This window comes from Abramis brama, assembly GCF_963993115.1.
Source record: "Abramis brama genome assembly, chromosome: 8".
In the NCBI taxonomy this organism is placed as follows: Eukaryota; Metazoa; Chordata; class Actinopteri; order Cypriniformes; family Leuciscidae; genus Abramis; species Abramis brama.
The window spans coordinates 25,772,448-25,799,920 of NC_139970.1; the positions used below are offsets into that span (position 1 = coordinate 25,772,448).

Below are 27,473 nucleotides of genomic sequence, written 5' to 3' on the forward strand. Positions count from 1 at the left end.
CTATAAAGAACCTTTTGTGCAATGCAAAGATTCCATGGTTGTTGAAGGTTCCTTATGGACCCATATAGATGCCGAACTTTTATTTAGTAAAAGGTTCTTCATGGAACTCTCACAAATAATTGATTTATTTTGAATGGAGAATTCTGGGTTAAATAGTATTAGACCCATACTATTTCTTTAAAGTTGCGATGAAATGGACGGAGTGACAGATGGTTTTTTTTGCATATTGTGATGCACATCAGAACGTCAATGAAACGCATTATCAAAATTGAAGAAAAACAACAACAACAACAAAAAACAACTGGCGACCTGGTTGTATTCAGGTCTAATCAATGGAGGCAGATCTGAGAGCTTGCAGTCGATTTTAAGCATGGTTGGCAGGTCTCTGCAACAAAAGCAGCCCAAAAATAGCTCAATGCGATTTTCTCCATCGGGCGACCAAATTCTCCACTGAATTTGGTGTTGGAGCGCCGAAATAGTACTTAAATAGTACTGAAATAGTACAGGTGGAAATCAACCTGTAGATTTTTTTTTTATCCGCGGCAACAACTTAAAAGTAGCTCAATTCTGCGGGAAAACCGCGGACTTGGCAGCACTGATTGTAAAAAAAAAGGTTGGGATTCAAGAAGACTCAATGATTGGAGAAGTTCGACATACTGTACGTCACCAGAGAGAAGTCTGTCGTTTGACCAGAAGAATGACATTTTGATAAAAAATCATGCATGAATAAATTGTTCACAATAAGATTAATGGCATACAGTAAATTTAGAAAACAGTTGAATTTTCATGTAATTCCGACTTTAAGATCGCTTGCTGTTGTTGTTAGAACAAGACTGTGAATAAATCATGCAGTGTTGTCAATCAACCCATCTATAACTGACAGAAAGCTAAAAGTTGTCTAAATTCTCTCTTTGAAGTTTGACTCCAAGTTTGAAGAGCAAAATGTGTGCATTGACCCAAACAGGACACAGATATTTATTCAGCTTGAACGCATGTCAGAGTGCTGTTGTGGTGCAGGCGGATTGATTTAACATTCTAAATACAACTCCCCTCTCAGTGGGGGAGAGCCGAGACTTGTCAGGCATTAGCATGATAGAGTCGTTTATTTCAACTTTCTTATGAGGTCAAAAGCGGGAGGCTTTTTAAAGGGAGCTCTCCTGTGGAGCTGACCAGATTCCCTGTGGGCTTTGTAGGGGAGGGAATCTTTAGAGGATTTTCCTCCCCGTTTCCTGTATAATAGTTTGGCACTAGGGTTTGCGTAAATGAGAAAGCACCTGTTCAGATTTTCTTTGAAATTTTGATGCACAACTAACTTGCTTCTGTTTTAACTTATGTAAAAAGATAATAAATTGCACTGACTCATCTTGGAAAGTCATACAAGAGACAATGGAGAGAATGTCATTATGATTATAGCACATAAATCACCTTGAAAGGGTAGAGGCGGCAAAGAGCATTGACAGTGTTGTCTATATTGTAAACTTGACTTCATTCTCCATGCTGATTTATGCTGTGTGGGTGTCAGAGCATGAAAATATTGATTAATCAAGGCTTTATTCAGCCTAAATCACTGCATCCCCTGCTTCACACCTGTAAAAGGAGATACACGTACCAGAATGAGACAGATTTTGCTGAATTTCTGATGCTGACAAACTAGTTATGATTTTTTTTTTTGGTACTGCAGGTTAGTGGATAGTCAGCAGATATATTCTGCTCGCAATCTTATAAAGATACATTTTTTATTAACCCGTGCTTGTCCTGAAACGCTGACATTGACACACATGTGCTCTGTCTGCAATTATTGTAGCTTAGTAGTTTTTCTGTGCCTACATCATATGGATAGTTGTAGACTGCCTTACTGTGGATCATGCATCTATAATCTATCTATGATCTGAGATATAGCTATACCCAGTGGGGCTGTGACCTCTTAGGAGGATTGTGGTCAACATATTAATCATTCAGCCATTAAATAAGAGTCATTGTAAAGGCTGTCTGAATCACTCATTTGTTATGATTAGATGAAAAAAAAATTTGGATCATGAATCTTTTTAGTCATTGTGGCTTTTTGGTACAAGAATGAATTGCTCTTGCAGATATTACAGATCATTTACAGTTACTAGCACACATATGGCTCTCCTTTTGTTCTCTGTGTGATAATCCATCACACTGTTCCTATAACTTTCTTCCCTCAGTGCAAATGCACAAAAAATATATATAACGGATAGTTTCCCAGGAGTTCGACCAGAGCCTGTTCTCTTGTTCTTTTTAGAGTATGGCGAAATATTTCTCTTGAAATGTTTACAGTATTGGCATGTGTAAAATTTCTTCTGGGAAAGTTAATCAATATATTTAAAGAAATGTAAATCCAAGCTAGAAAAAGAGGTTCAAATGTTATTTTGTATTTTTATTCTTCTGTTTGGTTCTGGAAATTTAATTAAACTGAATTAACTGGCGCAATGCAGTGCAAAATATTACTTAAATGTAAAGCTTGAAATAGCTACTTTAATACGAAAGAAACTCTTTTAGAGCGATGCTTTGAAAACTGTCTGAACTGTCCGTTTGAGAAGAGCACAAACAAGGAACTAGAACATGACTGTGGCCTCTCATTATATCTCGTTTGCCTTCATCTGATATCTTTTGATGATAGAATCTGGAAAATAATCAGTCCTAAATGAATGAGGCTTTTGCACTCAGGCTTTACGAGAGCTATTGGCAGGATGGCACTGTTGCTGGTCTAGTTTCATTTATTTGAAGATCATTGATGAGAAATGCACATTAAATGGTGGTTTGCAATGCTTTACATCTTGCGTTCTCTATTCTTTTATCCATTATTTGTCTCTAGTGAGCTCCCGGTATTAATCTATCTCAAATCTTCATACAGTCAGCACTCTGGTAAATGTTGTTGAATTATATCAGCTATATTATATCAGCATGATAACGCATGCAATCAACCTTCCTTCAAGTGCATTCTGTATCCCTCTCCAATTAAAACATGATTCACATGCAGATAAGACATGTACACATGAATGTGGAACTTGTCAGTAACGTTAGATACTGTTTCATTTGCCTTTTGATTACAGTGCCTCGGTATGTTTGCAGTACTAAGATGTTCACAGGAATAATAGAACAAAAATGTAACATTACAACAATGGCTCCATCTGAATGTTAATCCCAAAGCTTTCCTCTGAACATTTTAAAATCCCCCCAACATTTGGCTATTTCCCCAATCACATACCTTGAGATACCAGCTTTAAAAAGTACTGTTTTTATCTTTAAACTTAAATTGGGTTTAATTGTGATACAGCTACATTTATGTATTTATCCAAATCGGCTTACATTCAAGGACTATATATATTTTTTTCTCAGTTCATGCATTCTTTGGGAATCAAATCCATGACCTGCTTTCTGTTTTTGTTCTCTTTATTTTAAAATGCAATTTAATTGCATTACTCCAGTCTTCAGTGTCACATGATCCTTCAGAAATCATTCTAATATGCTAATTTGATGCTTAAGAAACATTTCTTATTATCAATGCTGAAAACAGCGATAATACAATATTTTTGACATGATACATTGACAATACAATATTTTTTTTGTAACATTATAAGTGTATTTACTGTAACTTTTAATCAATTTAATGCATCCTTGCGGAATAGAAGCATTTTTTCTTTAAAACAATCTTACTGACCCCAAATGTTTAAACAGTATGTAATTATTTGTATATAACTATATTCACATTTAAGTGATTGTATTAAGTGATTGTATTGAAGTGTGGTATGATTAAGTGTGTTGTAACTCACTGTGGGCGTTTGAAGAGAGTCAGATACTGTTTTAAACAGTATGCTTACGCAATGTCAAAAGCATTTAGCATATGCCACTTCAGTGCTTCTCTCTCTCTCTCTCTCTCTCTCTCTCTCTCTCTCTCTCTCTCTCTCTCTCTCTCTCTCTCTCTCTCTCTGTCTCACCAAACGCCCAGTGGAATGATTTTCAAAAGACTTGTTTCACTCCATTTGTAAAGCTGAAGAACCTGATGAGAGTTAAAAAATAAAATAAAAACATTTTCACGATGGGAAACACCACATCAAAGAACATTCTTCCCATTGTTAAGATTACCAAAACATGCTTTGAAACTTTTTTTTTTTTTTTTTTAAGAAGAGCGTATCGTGTCCCATTCCAAATGATTTAACCTCTCCCTGTTAAAACCTTATTTCGTTCTAGAATCCAAAGTATGTCACGCTGAAGAACTGTGATGTGGTAACATTGTCATGTTCTATAAAGGTATATAACACAGAGATTGAAAGAAAGAACATCAGCAAAAGTAAAACTTACACCTTTGCTCCTGTATTTTTGCTCCCCCCCCCCCATAATGAACTAAATGCTAGCCAATCTTGTGACATTTCCATGAGCCAGCTGGGGGGCAAAGCATGTGCCCCACCATCTGGGCTGATGGGATGGAAGCGGACACATGTGCTATTCACCAGAAGCTCACAGGACAGTAACCTCAGGCATTCCCTCACTCTGTCCAGCATACCGGTTAACAATGATCTAGCACTGCATGAAGTCAAGACTCCCAATTTCAGACTAGGAATCAATAGCAGAAGAGGATTTAAGTCACTTAGCCAATGTGTGGCACCGTCTAAATAACCTTTGACTAAATTTGATATATCTTTTAACTATTTTTTCCACATGTGTTCAATCTGGTATTGTGTGCCAAGGGGACATTTTTACTACCCATCATTCTTACAAAATATCATAGATATACAATCATGATCTCTGGTCTGGTGGTTCATGTCTTTTCTTCATGCTCCTCTGTATCTTTATTTTCTTCCTTGTGCTATGATGCTTGATGTTGCCTTCTAGCTGTGATTTTCATTCCTATAGGTTTTCATGCTCAGTGTTTATTGGAGAAAAGGCTGATCTTGCCATAAAAAGGTCTGTGCTTCATAATAGAAGAGCGGATTGCATTCTGCCATGTACCCTTGAGCTACTTGATCTTCCTGTGTTGCAAGCCTCCTCAATTCATTCATTTCTCTTCAGAGCTTCTATAGAAGCATGTCAGTATACTCATTTAATCTCATATACCAAAACCATCAGCTCTGTTTCAAAAAACCCATCTTTCAACATCCAGTTCATCATGTTCTGCATTAGAGCAAAGTTATAATTTCTAATAATCTTTTCTCTTTTAGGTTTCAAACACAACACACCTACCTGAGGCATTTGATTTTATTCTGGCACAGACAGAGACGTGAGGCAGAAAACATTTTTGCTGGGAGACAGAAAGCAATTTGTTGGCATTATTAAGTCGGATCTCTTTGTAGAGCAATGTTTGTTTTGGTGAAGTGCAGGCTGCCTAATTAGGGACCGAGTGATGCCAATCTCCCGTACATGCAGAGGCCACCGAATAACAGCTGTTCAAAAGCTATTAGGAGGAAATGCTGACCAATAATGCTGAAAAATGATAGCTGGCAGAGCAGCCAAAACGAAACTCATCTCACAGGCGTGGAAAGTGGGAAAATGACAATAGACATTCATCATAATCAATTCACGTTACAAAAATATCATGCTTTAATTCGTTTAGCAATGTACTGCAGTATGTTCAGCGATAACAAAAAAATATGGGCAGGTGAGAGTCTAATTGAAGACATTTCATTTAGTAATGAATTGTTCTGAGATTATCACATTAAGGCCAGGCATATTCAGTCGTCATGCCCATTCAAATCAAGGGAATCAAGGTTTCGAATGCAACTTCCAAAAGACCAAAAATAAATATATATTTTTTTTACATTTGATAATTAAGTTCAACGATTACTGACAAAATTCATAGTGGCCCAAAGTTGTCACCTTTTGGAGAATGTTGCTGTTTTGATGCCAAAAATGACATTTAACCTATGTGTATCTTGCAAGATGAGTTTTGCATGCAGGTGGTTGGGAGAATCTATCCAAAAATTTTACAAAATATTAATTTGTCAACACAACACAACCAAAGAGTTTCAGCATTTAATGAGATATGTATTTTATATCCATTTAATTTGTGCTATATATCCATATCCAGGTGCAGCGCGTTAAGGACTAGAGAAAGACCTTTGATTCACAATATGCATTTCCAAATGCAGACATAAGGTGCAGTTTAGCCTTGCGGTGTCCAGTGCTAACGTTGTTATATATATATATATGGAGACTGAATCGATGCAGCACTTATAATATTTGTAACATTATGTAATAGCAACAATAAAGGTGTTAATAATCTATGTTCTTCAGGCTTCGGTTCATAATTCAATATATAACTGAGTCTGAAAACACTGCAGAAATGATTACAGTGAAAACTTAGTGTATATAAAATAACAAGTTATTTTTAATTTAATTTTTTTTCTTTTTTCTATGCAACACAGAGTTATCAAAAAGCCAAATCTGCTGTCTTCCATAGATGAAAATCCAGGGCGATCACTGGCAGGCGAGTTTAGTTTGTTATCAAAATTGGCCACTCTTTAGTTTAAGGAAAAAAGATTCACTATTAACTATGGCTTTTGCCTCAATAAACACCTAATTTACTGCTTATTTATAGTTTGTAAGGTAATTGTTGTAGTGGTTAAGTTTAGGTATTGGGTAGGATTAAGGGATGTAGAATATGGTAATGCAGAATAAGGCATTAATATGTGCTTTATAAGTACTAATATACAGCCAATATGCTAAATGCAAGCTAATAAGCAACTAGTTAATAGTGAGAATTGGTCCCCAAACTAATGTGTTATCTAAAAATTGACTATATTATATCAGGATTTGTACCCAACCCCCATGCACACTATAATATTACACTACTGGACTCTGATGTCTTTTAGGAAGATGTGTCAGAACTGTCACTGAAAAAAAGCTCCTGGGCATATTCCAGAAAACCATTAGATGAAAAATTGCACTAAAGATGTTAAAAAAGCTTTTTGCAATATATTGTATTGCACTTAGGGGTTCCTCTTGTGTAAAATACTGGGTCTTGTCTGGCTGCCTTTAATTATGAGCAATGGTGCACTCAGGGTGTAACATGCTGTTTTACATCCTTAGCTTGAGTCTCATCAACAGCTTGGGTGATGTTAAAAATTAACTTGGCTAGGTTTCCTGCTGGGTGACCTTCTCTTGATCAGTTTAGCAGTTGTCTTGGCAATAAGGTCCCTATAGTTTTCTGGCAAATATGCACAGAATTAGCATGAACCTCTTTTATTTTAAGTGAAGGCAGCAGTATTGTCACTATCAAGGTTTTTCACATAATAAGCAATGCATTTTTTTGCAGCTGTGTATTAAAGGGATGATTAAAAAAAATCTGCAGAGCATAAATGGATAGTAGTTATCATTGACTTTGAAAGAAGGGTTAATGTTTCATAGGCCTGGCTACAATTTCTACTTAAAGTCATTGGAGAGAATAACGTATCAAGGCATTGAGTAATGTTCCTATTAGGCTTCATGATGCATGTCTGTCACAAAAAAAAGTATTCCTGCCCAATCTGCATGGGAAGGTCAAGTTCTCATATGGTTTGTCTGTGGAACAGTATTCTCTTGCTTACTGCTGGGCCAGCAAATCCCTGGGTCGGTGTGCATGCAGAGCTACTGCTTTAGGATATTACTCACGTTTTCAAAAAGAGACCACACGCACCACTAACGGCAGTCCCCACACTACTGCTGACAAGAAAAAGGGAAGAAAAAACAGTTTGGACCTTTTTTTCAGATGGGCGATGCTGTTCTGTTTCTGGCACAAGCTTGCACAAGCTGTTACTGGAATAAGACAATGTATGGTACTGGCACAGGCTGGTTACGCTGGCTATTGTTGCAGGTAGACCATTTCAACCTGTGTAGCCATGCCAAAACCAGCATGAATGTTGCCAAAACATAAGGCCATCTCAGGGCCTTTTCACTCCCAGACAGAGAGAACCGAAAGACTGTTTTCATCCAATTAAAAAAAAAACCTGACTGACCAATTGTCAGGGTTGGTTGCAGCAGAGATGAAACAGGATCTAAGTGCAGCAGTCTTTATTTAGAAATAAACTCAACTTCACAAAACAGAATCTCAGGACCAGGAACAGAACAACCAACATAAACCAACGTATAACTGACAACTGAACTGAACTGAACCAAACACAGGTGACAGGAATACAGACACACACAGGGAAACATGAACTGAACACATGCAGTGAAAACTAATCTAGAAACAGACATGAACAGAACAGATCGAAAACAAACTGTAAATCTGAACACAAAAATCACAATCTGTGACACCAATGAGATATAAGCTTTTGGCCACATTTCCCAAGCCACTGTGGCTGCACAATTCACCTCACTGGTGACACTAAAGCTATTTTGCCGACACCAGCAATGCAGTCCCTTCCCTGGTCACTGCTAATAATAAATGCGCATATAAAATATGCATAAAGATATTCCTGCAATGGTGCTCTTTTACTTGTATGATGCAATATATTGTGTATATTGTATATATATATATATATATATATATATATATATATATGTGTGTGTGTGTGTGTGTGTGTGTGTGTGTGTTTGTATGTATACATATACACACACACACACACACACACACACACACACACACACACACAAACATCTTTTGTTTAACCTGCGTTTCAGTGCTGAGACTGTGGGAAAAAAACACTGAGCTCAGATAGTCTGTCAGCTTTTCCTTTCTCTAATCAGCTCACCTGCCAGCAGTGTAAGTCTCAGTTGTACGCTAGAACTAAACAAGAATTTAGTTTTTAGTTTTTTTACTGTATACTTTCTCACTTTATTTTTTTAAGCCTTACCATTGTGTGTTGACCTTTTGGCTACATTGAATGCTTACAAAGGTCAAAAGATTGTTACAGTTTGACGGAGTCAAGACACTTTATGACATGCTGGCGAACACAAGTGTCCTCGTTAATCTGCTGACAATTGTGAATTATAATTAATGCAGCCAGCATCTGTTTGGGCTGCAGTCTGTGACAGTGGGAGTCAATGATGTTAAAGATGGATGGCTCGCTCTAGACGGATGCGGATAGAATCAGGCTTTCATTTCCCAGCAAGTGTAGGAGTGAGAAAGCATCTTATGCTTATCATTGAGAGCAGGATAATACAATTACATTGATACTAAATACATATTATCACAAAGGGACTGTTTTTGACAATTAATATTTTGCTAACACAAATACACTGATTGCAGAACAAAAACAAATGCCACTTGAGTTTAACGAAAATGGTCATCCTGTGGTGATTAGAAGAGAAATGATGAGAAATGAGAGCAGAGTTCAAGAGAGACCCTGAATTACCAGCTAACATGTAAATGAAGACCAGATCTAAGCACAAGTACTAGCTGAAAGGGACTGATTTGAATTACAGAGTGTAATTCACACATGAATTTACAATGTTTACATAAAAATTGGAAGTCGATGTGTTTTTCTCTGGTTTTAATGTCAAAACACAAACACACATGGATTCAAGACATGGAGACACTGAATAAACCATCAGAAAGCTGTTAAAGGTGTGCACATGTGGAGTGAAATTGGTGTAATATGGAAAATTCTTGGAGTGAAACATGTTCAGCACACAGATTTTTGCCCATTACACATATTTCAGTCTGCACGTAAACATCTTTATTGCTGTGTAAACACCTTTATTGTCAGACGTTGTTCTCTTTTTTTTCCCGTTTTTTATTTTATTTTATGTGCGCATGTCTGTTTGCATCTACAAGTCAAAACCTTAGAGAAATCTGCCTATTTCCAGCAACAACAAAAAACAAAGCTTCCACCAAGCTGCGGCGTAGTGCTCCCCTCTCAGTCTTTCTATTGAACCAGTTTGTTTGTGAGTTTTTTTCAAATGAACAGATAAACAAAAATGATTCAACTGATTTGACTCACTGTACTATCTTTAAAGTTTGACTGTGTAAATTGGGGTATTTTGTTTTATTTAGAAATGTGTCCCTTTTTGATATAAAAAAACAGCAAAAATACAGCTTTGATTCATTTATAAATTACACTACTGTTCAAAACCAAAATGAATGCTTTTATTCAGCAAATACACATTAAACTGAACAAAAGTAACAGTAAAGACATTTACTGTAGAATTTTCCAAAATATTTATTTTCAAATAAACAGTACTGGGTAGATTACTTACAAACTGTAGTCAGTTACTGATTCCAAATTACATGTTACATGAAAATAATAATTTTAGGTAATGTATTCGGACTACTTTTTGATTCCCACTGAGCAAAGGTACGTCCAAAAGACGTCTTTTAGACGTCTTTGCCACGTGTTGAAAAGATATACATGAAGAGCCAGAATGAAAGTTTTTATTACATCTTATTATGACGTCTTCTGAACATCCGATATTAACATCCATATGACCTTTGTACAATGTTAAAAAACTAGTTTAAATGTGGACTTTGTTGACATATTTTGGCTCTTCAGGGGACGTCTTTTGAGTGTGTGACAAAGATGTCGAAAAGACGTCTTTTGTACATACCTTTGCTCAGTGGGTTACTTTTTATACTTTTGACAACTCGTTTATTACATAAATTTGAATAGGATTTTCTTGTACCATATTGATATAAAAAAAAAAAACAACAAAGAGAAAGAGAAAGAAAATATATCCCACTCTCAACATGAAGTGCATTAAATATTATTAGGCTGCGTCAGCGTTTCCTAGACTGGCATTCGTGATGGAACTGCAGGGGTTCGTGAGTTTAATGAGAAGCAAATAAGTAATTAAATCATAAAATAAAATACAATTTTAAAATAAAAACAATCAAAATAAAACATTTAATAAAAAATATAGTTTCTGATTCTGATTTCAAATGCTTAAAGTGTAGTGGTATAATATGAATTACATTTCTCACAGCTAATGAGACTGTATGGTGTAGATAGAAATTAGAGGAATAGAGATCGTTGTCAGGAAGAATGAAAAGGTTAAATCATAAAGGGCTTGAATTATGCCATTAAAGCGTGTGACAGTGTCATCGGCATAATCCCTAAGGAGTTCTGATGTATTACGGCTGATGTGTAATGGCCGAATAAGACTCAGATGTATGAAAACAGCTTGATCCTCTTCATTTGGCTGTTAAATCAGTATTACAGACATCTGTTTCACATACATGATATGAGTGCAGTCAAGCCAGGTCACACAGAGGGGTTTTACCGCAATGAAATGATATTTTACCTCATCTGCACTCAATCCTTTTTTTTCTCCATCGAGCTGAAAACATTGTTCAGCTCCCTCTAGCCTGTCGTGGACACTATTTGAAACCAAATGGATTCGCTAAATGAACACAACTCTCGACCCACAGATGGCTGGAATGCAGTGATTATTGTAATCGCTTGGCGGACAGTTTTCACTGTGTCCTCGCTTGCTCTACGGCAGATTAGAGTGTCTTGCTGTGCACTGGCGTGGAGACGTGGAACAATGGGGAGAGAGTTGGAGTCCAGGCAGATCTGCTCCCCTGCCTTATCCCGGATCAGCGGCCTGTGAGTGCTGACACACTCAGATCGCTGTACTCATAATCTGCCACTCCACGCTGGAGGCACAGTAATCCTAAACGCTCAACGAGCACACAGGGAGAGCCGGGGCCGCCATAGGCTTTCTCGAAAAGGTTCTTGTCATCGCACTTAGTAGCCTAGCCTACTATACGTGGTGTCTTGTAACTTATACGTTTTTATTCCTTTCATCAAAAGGTGCATATTTGTTCAATAATTTGCACTACATGCCATCTATCAATGATCACTATCAACATGATGACTGTTTCTGACTTTTATGGACATTACATTACATTTCATTCCCTTACTTGGGAATTCATTATTGCTATTATTATTTACACAAATCCTCACAACTTTATACATGCTTGGGCAAAAATAAATAAATAGAACAGCCTTATTTATACAAAATAGGTATATTATTTATATAATAAATACACAATTAATGAATATAACTTTATTAATTAAATACAATAATAATAACTTGTATCCACATCCTATTAAATTTGCATAGCAGCAGTTGCAGTAAATTTGCATTGATGAATAGACAAAATCCAAATATGCCAAGGCTAATTAGCCTTGTGCATATGATTGTATAATATCATTATACATTTCTGTTAGAGGTAGCTACTTTTTCAAAAGGGTACCTTTTGAAAAACCTTATATGAATCTTATATTTACCTTATATGAATCTTATAAAAACAGTTTAGAATAGCTTAATTAGTCCAGTGTTATTTTAGTATTATTTATTTATACAGTATATAAGCTATTATAAATTTTAGTAATATTTTATTTACGTTGCTATTTATATTTATGTTTTTTATTTGAGAATGTTTCTGGATGTCATGACGTTTTGTCACTAACTTCTTTTAAGTCTATCTTCATAGAAAACATATACATTATACGCACTAAATTTAATTTGAGACTCCTGTTGTTCACTTTGCTTGACACAAAATTCAAGAAATTAGCCAGATTGTGCCACACTACATTGCAAAACTACAAGATATTTGACACCATCTATTTTATGTGTCAGACAGTAAGAAAACTCAACATCAAATATCTTCATAATCTATAGATATTATGAGAAATTATCCATAAGAGACAGTTACATAATAAATAATACATAATAAAGTTACAAATCCATAAGAGATAAGTTACATGCAAATTGTGCATACACCAAAATTATTTTTATGAATATGGTCCATTTTAAAGTGTTTAAATCCAAACAAACAATATGCGTAGATTCTCCTCTACTCCTGTATTGTCCTCTACTCTACTGCAGAATTGGGTCTGGCTGCAGACTTGCACTTGCACTCTCAGACTTGCACTCTCAGACTACATATGTAACATGTACTTACCATAGCAATAACAGTAAATTATGCATAATTACGCGCAGACTCGGACTGCAACAAACGTGCCCAGTGATCACTACTACCATTGGTTTGTTGCTCACTGCTTATTGTTTTGCGAGCAAGTAAAGCATAAAGTTGGGAGAGAGTGCATATCTAACGATTTATTCTAATAAAAATAAGTTACTATTAATTACTAATTACTATTATTATTAATAATACTAAGGCCCACAAGGTGTGTACAACATGTACAATGTACAACATTACCTTGTTCTGTTTACTGATGATGACCGGTCTCATCTCTGTCTTTTTCCACAACAACTTCGCTAAAGCTAGCTACCGTTAGCTGAGGCTGAGCTTAGCCGGTAGAGGGCAGCGATTCTTCCAAGCTAATGGTGGTTATCCTCCTTGACATCCTCCTCTTCATCATTCTTAGCTGTTTTAAAAAAGCTATTTATTCAACATTTTTAATAGCAGCCGCTTCTTTCTCTTCCTTTTCCTTCTTTTTTTTTTCTCTTGGCAGCCCTGCTGGGCTTTTGGTTGCTGTCCATTTTTTGCAAACACCAACTTTCCGATAATTTCCCCACACTTTTACTCGCTGATACAACCCAATCTGACCGTGAATCTGTTACAAATTAATTCCACTCTTTTAATCTTAACTTGTTCTTAAAAAACTGATCTTGAATCAGTACGATGTAAACAACCTGCTCTATGCCCGCCCACCTTTATCATTAGCCAATCTACACAGTGCATGCGGCTTGCTTCCAATCATCACCTGTCCAGCCATCCAACTGACATATAAAACAGAAAATCACGATACTTCATTTTTTTATTCTGATTGGATAATTGTCAAGATTGAGGCCAAGCCTTGTGTATACTATTTTTATGTAGCACACACAAAAAAAAAAAAACTCCCATCACGGAGGGCCCCTCTCTGCACAAGGGCCCCTAGGCATGTGCCCAGATTGCCCAGATGGTAGATTGGGGCCAGCTGAAGATTTAACTACTTATAATCAGGATAGCGGGAGAGACGAGCAAGAAGTGTTTTGCATTCATCATAGTGTTTTACATTGAGCACATCAGTGTTCAACTGGTTCTTATAAATGTCTATTCATATGATGGTTTGTGTGTGTCATTTGAAAACAAAATACCATTTTGAGAAGAAATAACATTGTTTTGAATGTAAAGTTTAATTTTGCAGGAGAATTGAGTGGTTTTGCCCATTGTGTGTGTGTTTTTGGATTTGTGTGTAGAGTTCTGAGAATATGAGGCATGCTTTCAGAAAATGTGTGTAAACAATCGAGAAAAACTGTAATTCATTTATAGGAAATCTTGAAAGAATCACTTATAAGGCCGAGCAATTGACTCGTCCAGCATTCATTTGAACAGGCCGTAAATCAGCTCTGCAGCGGATATAAATATCCAAACTAGTGAAAGCACTCTTTATTAGCAATGTAACTTAGATCAGCAGTTTAAGACATTAAATTCGTAAGCACAAAACACAAGAACACTTATTTTTAAAATACAAACAAGACTTTATTGAATATTCCAACACATAAAAACTATCTAACGTTGACAACGTTCTTCCTTTAGCTGGGCTCATCTCTTTGAAGCTTGCTTGGCTGTAAAGTTCTTAGCTGGGGGTTTTCGTTGGTTGGCGTAGACTGGCTGGAGCCTGGATTTTATGGTTCTGGATTGATGATTTGGGGTCTGAGGGGTTGAGTTTTGTGTGAAATTATGCTTGAACGAATCATCTGGAAGATTAATTTGTGTTTGGTTTGCCCACAAATCCTACAGTAGCTATATGTAGGTAGGGCTGTGCAGAAACTATGAATGATGCTCTTATAGTTGTGCCATCACCATTTAGTGACATTAATGTATGTTCTGGAAAAACTGAAGTTGTATAGTCAATGTCAGTCACAGCGCCTTTAAAAAAAAATGTATCTTGCAATTATTAATTTACAAATTAAGCACTTATTATAGTGTACATTTATATGAATTACAAATCGCTGATCTTAAGAGTGCTTTATTATGGCGCTTTTCTACTGTATGGTACGGTTTGGTACGGCTCACTTTTTGGCGCTTTTCCACTGCATGGTACGGTACTGCATGGTATTCGCTTAAATAGTACCAGTTGTGGTTCCAAGCGTGCTGTACCGAAACTAAAATGTGACGTGTAAACACTGCAGATAACTAATTGGTCAGAGAGAATCGTCACTACCAGCGTCATTGGATTTGCGATTTGCAACAGCCATCGCAGTATCATTTGTTCACACGACTTTTTTAAACGACTTGCTTTAAACGACCGTCACACACAACTTGAACAAATAAATGGCTGAAGCCAAAGCGAGCCGAGCGGTGCTGTGCCGAGCCGTACCACGCAGTGGAAAAGCGATCCGAGCCGTACCATGCAGTGGAAAAGCGCCATTAAGTATTAACGGGGACCTATTATGCCCCTTTTTACAAGATGTAATGTAAGTCTCTGATGTCCCCAGAATGTGTCGGTGAAGTTTCAGCTCAAAATACCCCGCAGATATTTATTATAGCATGTTCAATTTGCCACTATTTGGGTGTTAGCAAAAACACGCGGTTTGTGTGTGTACCTTTAAATGAAAATGAGCTGCTGCTCCCCGCCCCCTTTCCAGGAATAGTCTGAGCATTTACAGCTCCTGCTTTGGGTACTCTGAAAACTGGAGAATCTCACACAGCAAAAATGCCAGAAATTGTCAGTAGAGGTGTTCAGCCTTATATGTTCAAACCGGAGTTGGACACTAGAGACTCAAGAATAAGTAACTTTTAGAATGCAACAGGGCGTTTCTGAATGGTTAGTTGATGAATTTATGTAGTTGTTGGGGAGTTAACTTGTACAGGTGCTCATGTGGGAACAAGTAAGATTCAGAGCCAGAGAATATATACTGCAGGGAGATTGGACAGATAATAATATGCAAGTAATATGTTTTTATTGCAGGATTAACAGAGTTATATTACTACGTGTACAATGTAATTTGTATTGTTTAATAAAACAGAAAAGTAAGTAAATTAGAGCGATCTGGTTTTTATATTCATGTCATGTGAGTTTGTCAATGTGTCTATTTATAATGAGATTTTTCAGCGTTGAGCATTGTAGCCAATCACAGGGATTTCTGTTAAAATTAATGTACAAGTTGTTTAAGTTACTGGTAGTGAGAATCCGCTCAGTATAGCTCAAAATGCTGAATTTATGTTTAGCGCAAGTTTACTAAGATCTGCAAATCCTCTTGTTATAACAAACAATGCAGAGACGCGATGTAAATAAAATATTTGTTGTGCAGTTTTGACAGATTAATTGATTAAAACGGAAGTTTTCGCACCCAATAAGTTTGTACTGAACTGACTGACAACTTCATTGATTATAAAGGAAGTGCTCTTTACTCTCTGTCTAAATTCATTTGCAATTTTAAGAAACGTTTTTGTTTTTCATTACTTCTTTGCTGGTGGTCACTATGCTGCTGGCCATAGTGGTAATTTAACATCTTCTTAGAATAAAAAAAAATATTTTTCGAATTTAAAAAAAATAAATAATAATTTAATCATGACACTTTTTAGTTTTTACAAATGAGGATAATCTTTGAAGGATGAACAACAAATGTTTTTGGTCATCACTTTAACAAATTAAATTTTAATTGAATAATATTCAGACTTTTGAGCTTTGAAATGCTGGAAAAAGTTGTGTGAAGTACTTGAAAGTGGGACTGTCACGTCGAGGGAGTGAGATTGGATGACGTCATCAGAGTCTGCCATACCTTGGATTTTGGTGAATCGACGCCATCACTGCTTAGGATACATGCAGAACGAGAGATTGTAAGGTCTTCTTAAATAAGAGCTTCTCATTTCCAAACGATTAAAGTTTCATGACAGCTTTCAGGAAAGAGATTTTGTTTTCTGCTGTTGTTGGTCTCACTAGGAATCTGCAAAGGTCAAGAGAGCATATCATAAGAATATGATACAGAGAAGAGATTCAGACACTGCGGTGACTTCACATATGTATGAAGGTCAAAAGTGGTTAGCGCTTAGCAGGAGGTTAATAGCTAAACATATGTCGTCTAAATTTAAAAGGAGGGGTTATCTGGAGCGTGCAGCACTTGCCTGTGATGCTTTTTGTGATTAAAGTACTTATTCATACTGTATAGTATCTGACCCTGAGAACTTACAACAACTGGTGACTATCATTTCATTATGTTTATAGCTATCAATTTATTTAAGTGCCCTTCAAAGCCTTTGACTCTCACTTATATTCACATATCACATAATACTCTTTCATATCTTTCTTCCTGCCTCGAGGCCTTTGCTTGCAACGCGAAGTAATTCACATAATTTGGGAGCTGTAATGAAAACCACAGTGAAAGAAGCTGAGCGTCTTTAGCAGACACCCAGGAGAAGGTTCGAGATGGGTTTGTCAATATGCTAATTAAATTCATTTAGATTTTCAGTCATTTATTAAAAACATGCAGTTGTCTTTACAGTTCAAAATGTGTGGTGTTTAATTGTAGGTTTTAATGTATTTGTGTCTTGAAGCCATTGGAGGTCTCATTGAGGACAGACATAGTGGCAACTTTCATTGTCCTTGCAAAAGCATGTTTATAGGCAAGATTTGTATTATATCTTTTTTTTTTTTTTTTTTTTTGTAAGCTAGAAATGTTTTTTTTTCTTTTCGTAGTAGTATAAATAGGTGATTTATTGTCTTGTCTGTGAACTTTACACGATACATATAGCACTTACCCTTTTCTATCAAACAGTGAAGTCAAGACCCCTACTGAGTTTTAACCCTAATTATGACACTTTCACTAAAGTACGGAGGTATATTTTGCTGTTACCATAGAGATAACCTTCAGCAGTTGCTTTCTTGACCCAGAAACCTGTTTTCTCTCCATCTCATTTTTAAGCTTCTGACCACTTATCCATTTTTTTCATTACAACTATTATACAACATTTAAAACATGTAAGACCATGTCAATGCCAAACTTTAATTTGTTTGATTTTATTCAAACTTAATTTCATCTGAGATCTGTACTTTGATTTCCTTTTTTTTTTTCAGGTTGTGCCTCAAATCTACAGGTCTGAACTTATTAAGAAAAAGGTTCACTCAGTCACTCTGACTCTCAATATGTAGACTAGCATACAACTAGGTGTGATATGATCAATATAAAACCATGAATTTGCCGTGAAGTTTCACACTATCAGGATTATTTTACAGATTTATTAGTGAAGAGATCCATCTCACCGGTCTGACGGAATTCGCCTGAAGAAAATGTGAGTAGAAGGGTTTATTTTCACATTAGCTAATATTTGTCTGTTGTATATTTGTTGTGTTATCCAGACAGCTGTGATGGATCTCTAGCATCTCTTCTGCCTGCAACCTCCTTTCAGTGCTCTTCTCATTTCTCAGACAGTCGGGCTGCATATTTTGCCAAGCTAAACAAAAGAGATGGTAAGTTTAAGTTCTTGTTTGTTTGTTAATTCATTCATATCCGTGTCAGTTAAGGAGACAACATAAATTACACCTAGAAAATGTAATCCTTCTTAGAATCATGTTTTTTTTTTTTTTTTTTTTTTTTTTATGACCCCTTTAAACCTCTTAATTATACAAAAGTCCCATTCAAAATGTGTCCCTGAAGACTGGATTAATAATCACATAAATTAATATTTAAAAAAATATATATATTCAGTTATTTTACGTTGTAATACTATTTCACAATATGGTTGTTTTTACTTTATTTCTAATCAAATAAATGTAATAAATCCTTGGTAATCTTAAGATATTTCTTTCAAAAACATTTTTGTTTACATGTGTACATGTTCATGTATTTATGTATATTGTGCGAGAATATTCTTCATATTTATACAATTATTATACAATGTTTTATGCAATTAAAATATTTTATATTATATTTTTAAGATCATCATCATCACCATCTTTGTTTAAAACGTATGAATAAATTATAAGGCGAAGAAAATCCTTACAAGATGCAATGATGCAAAGCACTTATTAAATATTTACTGCATCCATGTGCAATTAATTCATGCCCAAAAAATGAAAGAAAAACTACAACTTCCGAAAGTTGTAGGTTTGATACATTATTGGGCTTTTGCTTTCGCCCTGTCTCTGCATGTCCTGAGCTATTTATAGATGTGACCAAACTCTACCTGCATGCATCTGTAACAAACTAAATGATTCCTCTCTCTAGGGGGTCTGTGTAAACTCTGCTTCTTTCAAGTCAGAGGTCCCCGGTTTAAAATTCCGCTTTGATCTGCTCCTGTGGTGTCCGCTGTGCTTGAGTAATGAACCTCTCTGCCCAAGTCAGACCAATTTCTCCATACAGTTCTGAGCTGGAGGATTGTAGAGGCAGAAATGCATCTTTAAATGGAACGCATGTGCCGACAGCCTTCTCTGATCCGAAGTGAATGCTGTACATGTTAAGTGAGGTCAAGAGGTTGAGGCTCTTGGCTTGTTTTGGAGTGGAAGACGTCTGCTGATTGACTCCAGCTCACCCCATGAATACAAAACCAACTGAAAAGCAGTTTTTATCATTTTATGTAGTTTCTTAAATGAAAACCTTTACCAGTTTCTTTTCCTGTATGTCTTGCTTTTGAGCAAGGACACTATATGACACTCAAAGTTGAATAAGATTTTAATAGACATTGACAGAGGTCTTATGGGGTTCTCTAGGAGGAGGTGGTTGGAGCCCAGAGTCGACGGACAGGTCGCCCTGGCTGCAGGTTGACCTTCAGGACCGAATGGAGGTTACAGCAGTGGCCACACAAGGTCGTCACGGCAGCACGGACTGGGTCAGTGCCTACATGCTCCTGTACAGTGACACTGGACGTGTCTGGAAACAGTACATGTTGGAGGACAGTGTTGGGGTAAGTGTGTGTTTTGGTACCAATTTACCGTATCACCCTGAAGGGCCTTATTTTGTAAAATTGACTGGCTGTCTGTGCATTAGGCTATCTCACTTATCACTTGGCCGCTTACGTAATAAATGAAGAAATGCAAATGAGATATTGATTTTGCTCTAAATTATCTATATTATGTGGGAAGAAATATTACCTCAGAGTAATATTGAACTAGCATAGCTATAGGAAATCAGCTGTCTGGGGCAATGGAAGATTATACAGTTTAGTGGTCATTATACAAAATTATTACACCGCGCTCTGGAATACTAAATTGGGATTAGTCAGTCACAGCATTCTGCAGTTGATTTTTTTTTGGTAATGATCGCTGAACTGTATATTTCACCATTGTCCTTGACAAGCAATTTCCTACAATGTGGTAGTTCAGTGCTTTTCGTGCCACTCCTCAGTCTCCTTCTTTGCACATAATCAAATAATTTCAACTCAACTCAATATTTCATGTCAGTTTATTTATTTATTTGGTTAGTAATAAGTGGCATAATGTACATTCACCAAATTTTTAGTGCAAAATAAACCCCTTCAGGGTTATACAAGACTCTTTTGCTTTGTGTCTGGGTTCTGATCACCCTATTTGGATTCATTTTCAAAAAAGCATATGAAGTCATTATCCCCTTTGACAATCTCTTTTTGAGGCTGAATATTTACTGATTTAATTGATTATGCATCACCTGTGCTGCTCCAGAGGGAAATGATTGTCTTGTTTTGAACATCTTCAGTGCAGCTTATTTTCATGAGCTGAATAGTTCTGATCCCATTAACTGAACTTTGAATTCAGTTACAAACATATGAATTGCTGCCAGCAATTTCTGAGATTCCTGAAATACAATGTACTAATGATGTTGAACCTTGAGCCTCTCAATCATCACAGGTATTTAAAGAGAGCTTGATGCCACCAATGCATATATTGTCTTTGTCCTCAGGCTTGGCCTCCACACTTACAATGCCTGTAGATGACGAAAAATATTCATTGTCTCATATCACTGCTTTGTAATTATATTCAAACGATGAGACTGCCGCTTAATAAAATATATAATGACATTTTCAGAGTGTGTTTAATGAAAAGAGAAGATTACAGTCGAGTAAGATGTAATTAGCTTTTAATGTGGTGGAAATGTAGAATAAAGTGGATCAGAAGTCTAAGGGTAACATGCTCAGCAGTGTGAAGTGATGCAGTAATAAATTCTCTGCATTTTCCAGGTTTGATTTGCTTGGTTTAGCAGTACTACCTAGTCAGACTCTCATGTTTTTTTTTTTCTAATCGGACATGAATAATGTCAGGACTCTCTCTCAGCTTTATTAATATTCCACCGGCACTTTTATTTGATACACAATTGGCTCATTATAAAGCTCTGAATGTTTGACATGATATACAGTCAGAAATGGTCCATATGCCTTCATGCATAGTGGATTGATTTAATAATCTTTTGATATAAATGTTTATACAACTGGTACAGTTGATTGATTTTAATTACATTCTTCAAAAAATTGTCATTCAATAGGTTCAAAAGCTTGATCCTTTCCCTTTTACACATAAATACATCCAAGCATTATAGAAAAGGCATTTCTATCTAAAAATGTATTATATTATACTGTATAATAGAAATATAAAAAATATAAATATATATTCTTACAAGTGAGGTATTGGGAATATACAGACATTTTCATCAATGGCAATCAATAGTAATCATGCAAGTTTAGACATCCATGTAGTAATAAATTGCACCACTTGAATTTATAGCAAAGCAGTGATTATGTTTAAATATTATGTATATAGTAAAATCTACACATTTTCACACAAGCATGCATTAAATTGATCAAAAGTGACAAACATGTCACAAAAGGTTTCTATTTTAAATAAATGTTGTTTTTTTAACTTTCTATTCATAAAAAAATATTGGAATAATTAAAAAAAATATTAAGCAGCACAAGTGTTTTCAACATTAATAATAAGAAAAAGCGTTTCTTTAGCAGCAAATCAGCATATCTGAATGATTTCTGAAGGATCATGTGACACTGAAGACTGGAGTAATGATGCTGAAAATTCAGCTGTGCATTACTGGAATAAATTATATTAAATAGAATATATAAAAATAGAAAGTAGCTATTTGTTAATGATATTTCACAATGTTATGTTTTTTACTGTATTTTAATTGATCAAAGACATGCAGTCTTGATGAGCATTAGACATTCTTTCAAAATAAATAAATAAATTCTTACAGACCCCAAACTTTTGAAAAATAGTGTATGTTTAATACTCTAGCTGCCTTGACTTATTTTATTTTTTTTCTATCACGACGACATAATATTCTCATACTTGAGGCATTATTGTGAAAACCCATTATGCAAAGATGGTACATTAGGCTGATATTTTTCCCAGCAGCAAAATTTAAAGACAGAGTGAACAAATATTTCCTGTCATCAGATCCTCAGCGCTCCTGTATTAGCATTCCTAAATGCATAGATAAAAGCATCTTTGAAATGCAGTGTAAGCCTCTTTTGATAAGATGTTGTAATGTAAATGTAAAACTGCATGTCTGAATCTTCTGCTTTTTCCTTTCTTTCTTTCATTGCCGACTAAACTTTTCTTGTTTTAGCGAGTTGTGACAAGCCAACAGTAAAGAATAAGAGTTTTAGACAGCAAGGTTTCACGTTCACAATGTTCATGTGAAAAGGTTTTGAAAAGAAAGTGTCTGATAAATGAAAAGAATGACTTGTCCATAAAAAGAATAGGAAGAAAAACACTCTTAATTTGCTGTCAAACTAGTTCTTTGTCTTAATGAGTGCTATAACTGTATCAGAAGTGGTGAGGAAAGCTGCCAAAGGTTTTGGGCTGAGAGGGCGGCACAACCGCAGAGTTTGCCTCCGCTGTATGTCAGAAGAGGTCTTCCTGTAGGAAGGTGCGAATGGGCTCCCCAAAGTGACGGATAATTGCTCTCTCCAGTCAGCACTGCTGCTGTTGAGTTTGGTGATGCGTAATAGTGTTTGCTGTGAGACCGAGGAGGATAGAGAGAAAGAAACAAGTACGTCTTGTAAAAGCATGAATTTCTTATATCTTTAATCAATAACCGTGTAGTCAATAACGGAGAATGTTCTAGCCAATCTCACAAGAAAACATCACTATTTTACGAGGTGCTGAATCACACAAAAACAAAAGATTTTTTGAAAAAAGTGAAGGGCCACCAGTAAACATAACGTCACTGGGCCGTAAGCAGATAGCTCCAGAACGTACGAATAAAATCATATGAATTCATACGAATTAGCCACCAGTTTGCCATTGCCAAGAAGTAAAATATTATGAATTGCCATAAGATTGTGTTGAGAATTTTTATCCAGGTGCTGATATTTGGTTAAACATTTGAGATTCAAACAAGAGCTTATGTCACATTAAGTCTTAATATTGTGGCCCTGGTGAGCTGAAGACAGACTAGCACTAGCCTTCAAAGCAGTAATAGCTGTCGACATGTATCTTTTTGGAGTTTCCCTGACACATTTCATTCTTTGTCTTCGTCTTCTCTCATCTTGTATTGCCATCATTTCCTTGCGGGGAAACAGGATTCGCCTACGTTGATGGAAAATTGCTGACTGCATAAGCTTTGTGGAGGCCTCACCACGGTCATTTCTTTCGTCTTATAGCCTGTGGGGCTTCGAGCTGCTGAGCTGTGTTCATGCTGTCCTTTGTCATTTTCTTTCCGCAGACAGTCTGCGTGTGAGAGAAGTGTCTCTGTAATGTGAGAAGGTTACCTGGAGAATTACTAGGACTGAATCTTACAGGAAGGATCTGCTCTTTAGAATGACAGGAATCAAACTGGAAAATGTTAACAATATGACAGATGTTAAAACTGGCTGATATAGACATCCAGGAGACCTGATGGATCATTTTGCTTTCAAGCAGCACTGTAATGACATAAAGACCTTTTTCTTTTTTTCTTTTCTTTTTACCCCCCCCCCCCCTTTTTTTCCCCGCTTCTCCCCCTTTCTCCCCGATAGCATGTAAGCAGATGTATATGTAAAATAACGCGATCATCAACATTAAACCGCATATAAATCAAAACTGCCTAATGTTACTGAATGTCCTGTGCGCCGAAACTCGTTGGCAAAATAAATAAACAAATTACTTTTTCAGCCGCATCTTTTGTTTGTTCTGACCCCTTGACGTCACAAGTGTCGATGGTATAGTCCAAAATTTATTTTGTTTTTATTCCACGCACCTTGCTGATCGTGTAAAGTTGAACCAGAACAATTGCACAACATTTAATGTTACTGAATGAAATGTTGACCCAGGACGAGCTACAGGACTGTGCAAGCTTTGGGGGTGTTGATGGACTCGATCTACTCCATTCAAGTTTTGATCATCGTTCTGAATCCGATCCAGATTTAGATGTATGTCTTTGACAAAAACGCAACTTCCTCAGCTTTTTGCTCAAAATGTTGTTTTTTTTAAATGATACTTACATATATTCAAGTGTTGATAATAAAGAATGCATTAAGCTAGAATAAAACAGGCTTTTTTTTTTTCTTTTTTTTTTTTAAAAGGAGAGGCTTTGTTAATTTTTGATATATTGCATGTTCAGATATTCATACAACAAAATATTTGGGAGGCCATGAAAATTTTGTGAAAATTTATCAAAAATGATGGTGGTGGCTGGCAAAAAAAAAAAAAAAAAAAAAAAAAACAATGGTGGGGAAATAGTTTTTTTCTCCTCTGTCCTTTTTTTTCTTTCAGAAGAGATTACAAGCTTACATTCTCACCATGAATGTATAAGCCAAGGCCTGCTTCACACCACACACAAAGTTTTTTTTTAATTTTGCAGCCATATTAACAGGTTACAGTATTCACACTGCGAACATGACTGGAGCAGTACCACTTAGCAGGAATGTAGGTGTGAGCTGAGTGTTAGTGCTGTGCCTATTTTTGCCACATATAAAGTAGCTTTCTGAACTCTGTGAAATATGGTAAAAAAAATACAATATGGTTAATGTAAATTAAATTTTATGACAATGAAGTTTGTAATAATCGTAATAGACAACTTCTAGTTACAATCTTTTAATTTATGTCCATTAATGAACTATATGTAATGAAACAGGCATAACAGTCCTTAATCAGAAATGACACAAAACCTTTACGTTTTTTGGGGGGTTTTATCTGGAGTGGATGTAGCCTGCTCAAGGGGGCAGATTTTGTGAAATCCTGGCAGTTCTTTCAATCAGATCATTGGATCAATACCATAAAGGTTTTGCCTTATGTCAGCAAAACTGTTGTTGTGCTTGAATAACTAAGGTTCAAAACTTGTCAATAAAGTGCTATGAAGTCTTTGAACTCATTAAGTAAATGTTCTATGCTTTTATCATTGATACAAATACAGTACAATTATATTTTTGAACTAGGTATGATCCATTGCACTAACCATAAAACACAGCCAATTCTTTCTTTCAGTCGCTTATTTGCAAGGAAATATTTGCTATTTTTTTATCTTGAAAATATTAGTTCTGTCAATATAGTGTTATTGTTCATTTAATCATGCCCCTTATCCATGTGTAAAAATGGAAATTAAACAAACACATTTGACTTTGTCACTTTTTGTAATGCGTTCAATGCATTTATATGCAACAAGAAAATAATGTCTTGTAATTGTCTTAATTTAAGCCTTTTATCTGCAAAATATGAATATATGCTAATAATGTAATAGTGATTATTTGTTTGATTAATCTGCATATTATGTAATAATTTTTAATTGATTGACAGCCCTAAAAAACAGCATAGTTTCTGCTTGTCAGTTCATCTTCATTTGGTTGCGCTAACTAACTCATTTCTTTCTATATCTCTCTTTCTCTCCCTCCATTTCACATCCATACCTCCCAGGTCTCACATTACACGGCGGCTTGAGCAGCCCCATAAGCAATCGATAGGAGGGCCCATGGTTTCGTCAGATTAGCTTGCTTAAAGCATGAGCCTGCTGGCCCATTTGGGTCCCATAAAGTATAACTGAAGTAAAAGTCTGTTACTCATTTAGCCGTAACAGGCCAGAATCAGAATCGCAGTAGAAGTGTTCTAAAAATCACCTCAGGTGTGAGTTTCTCACTTGGCTAGCAACACACCTACAGCTCTCAGACAATGATGAAATTGTCACTTGCCAGGCCTTCGGATATTTTAGATATTTTGTCTGTTTTCTGCTCCGCTGAACGATTGTAAATAAAACATTTATGATGTTTCCAGGCGCAGGCAATGCACATTGGTGACAGTGAGAGAGGAAAGCAGGAAAAGAAGAGACTCTTTGTCTATTGCCTGGGGACAGTTTTGCTGTCTTAGCTCTCGTTTAAACAGTCACTGAGGCACTGAGGTGCTGTCTATTTCTGACACTCTCGGGCCCTTGCTTCTCCGGGGACGGAGTGTAATTCTAGTTTAGAAGGGGTCAGTGGAAGCCCGATCAACACTTGGGCAGCTCAGAAATCGCTTCCTGTTGATGAAAAGTGACATTAAATTGTGTAGCATTCATTTGCTACAGTGTTATTTTAGGATTATTTTATACTATTATAGTTTTTTATTTATATTTTGAAGTAGCTTTTTTTCTGTTTTCATTTTAATTTTACCTTAATTTTTAGTTATGTTTGCGCTTTTTCTATTCTAGTTATTTACAGTGAGTTATATTGATTCAGCTTAAACTGATTTCAGTTTTCATCTAATATTTATATTTAATTTCAGCTTTATTGTTATTATTTCAGTTATGTTTTAGTTGATGATAATAACCCTGGTTTGCTATTGAAATCTGTCCTTCATTAGAGACATACACTATACAGTAGCAAGCACCAACAAGCGTTTTCCTGCCAGATAGCAAATATAAAACCCACCCCAATTGAACTCATCTCTAGCTTTTCTTTCTGTTGTGGATTCACTCTGGGTTTAAGGAAACGATGACTGGTGAATCACATGAGAATGTAACCGTTGCAGACGTAACAGGGCTGATGAAACGGTCCGTGGAGAGTCCATGATAACGCCAGTAGTGCACGGGGGCTTAATGAATGAGGAGGAGATCTAGCAGGAGTCGATACAGGAATAGAGTTAATGAAGTGTAGAGAGGAGCTGTTTACGTGGGCAGCCTGTAACCTGGGCATCTCCCCGGATCCGATGGGAGCTCCGCTGTGCCCTTGGGCTGAGGTGAGCTGATAGGTAATTGGATGGATGTATTGTTTTCTTTTTTTTTCTCTCAGAGGGGGAAAGAGAGAGAGGAAGCAGCTGTCAGGGACAGGATGTTGTCGTCATTGAGTGCTCAGATGAGTGTCGATGAGGAGTTGATGATGTAATGACAAACATGCTCAGGTTGATGTTGATGCATTTAATAATGGAAAACAATATCTAAACTGCTTTACAAAGGAAAAAGAAGTCATATCTTAAAGTCTTGAACTGTTTGATTTGAATCAGAGTATCTTTGTATAGTCAATGAAAAAAAAGATTTGCAGAAAATGTGCCCTCTTTAATAAAAATAACTTCCCCTGCCTCTTGGCGTGAAGGCGGGACAACCTGTCACTCAAATGAGATCACAGCTATAGCAAACCACAACCATCCAACCATCCAGTCAATTCCCAATGAACAAAATCAAGTGTTTCTTCTTCCGAGTCTGTCTGCAAGGAAAACAAAACGGGACCTTTAAAGTCACTAACGTAAGATTGATGTTTTTGCTGGCAT

General features: G+C 36.2%; 1 protein-coding gene across 1 annotated transcript in view; it reads left to right on the forward strand.

Moving 5' to 3' along the window:
* cntnap5a (contactin associated protein family member 5a) overlaps positions 1 to 27,473 on the forward strand; it is an 84,131-nt gene that overhangs the window by 2,425 nt on the left and 54,233 nt on the right. The window contains exons 2-3 of the mRNA XM_084121396.1: positions 18,198 to 18,308; positions 19,548 to 19,741. Coding sequence (XP_083977522.1) covers positions 18,198 to 18,308; positions 19,548 to 19,741 — 305 coding nt within the window. The remainder of the gene's footprint in view (positions 1 to 18,197; positions 18,309 to 19,547; positions 19,742 to 27,473) is intronic.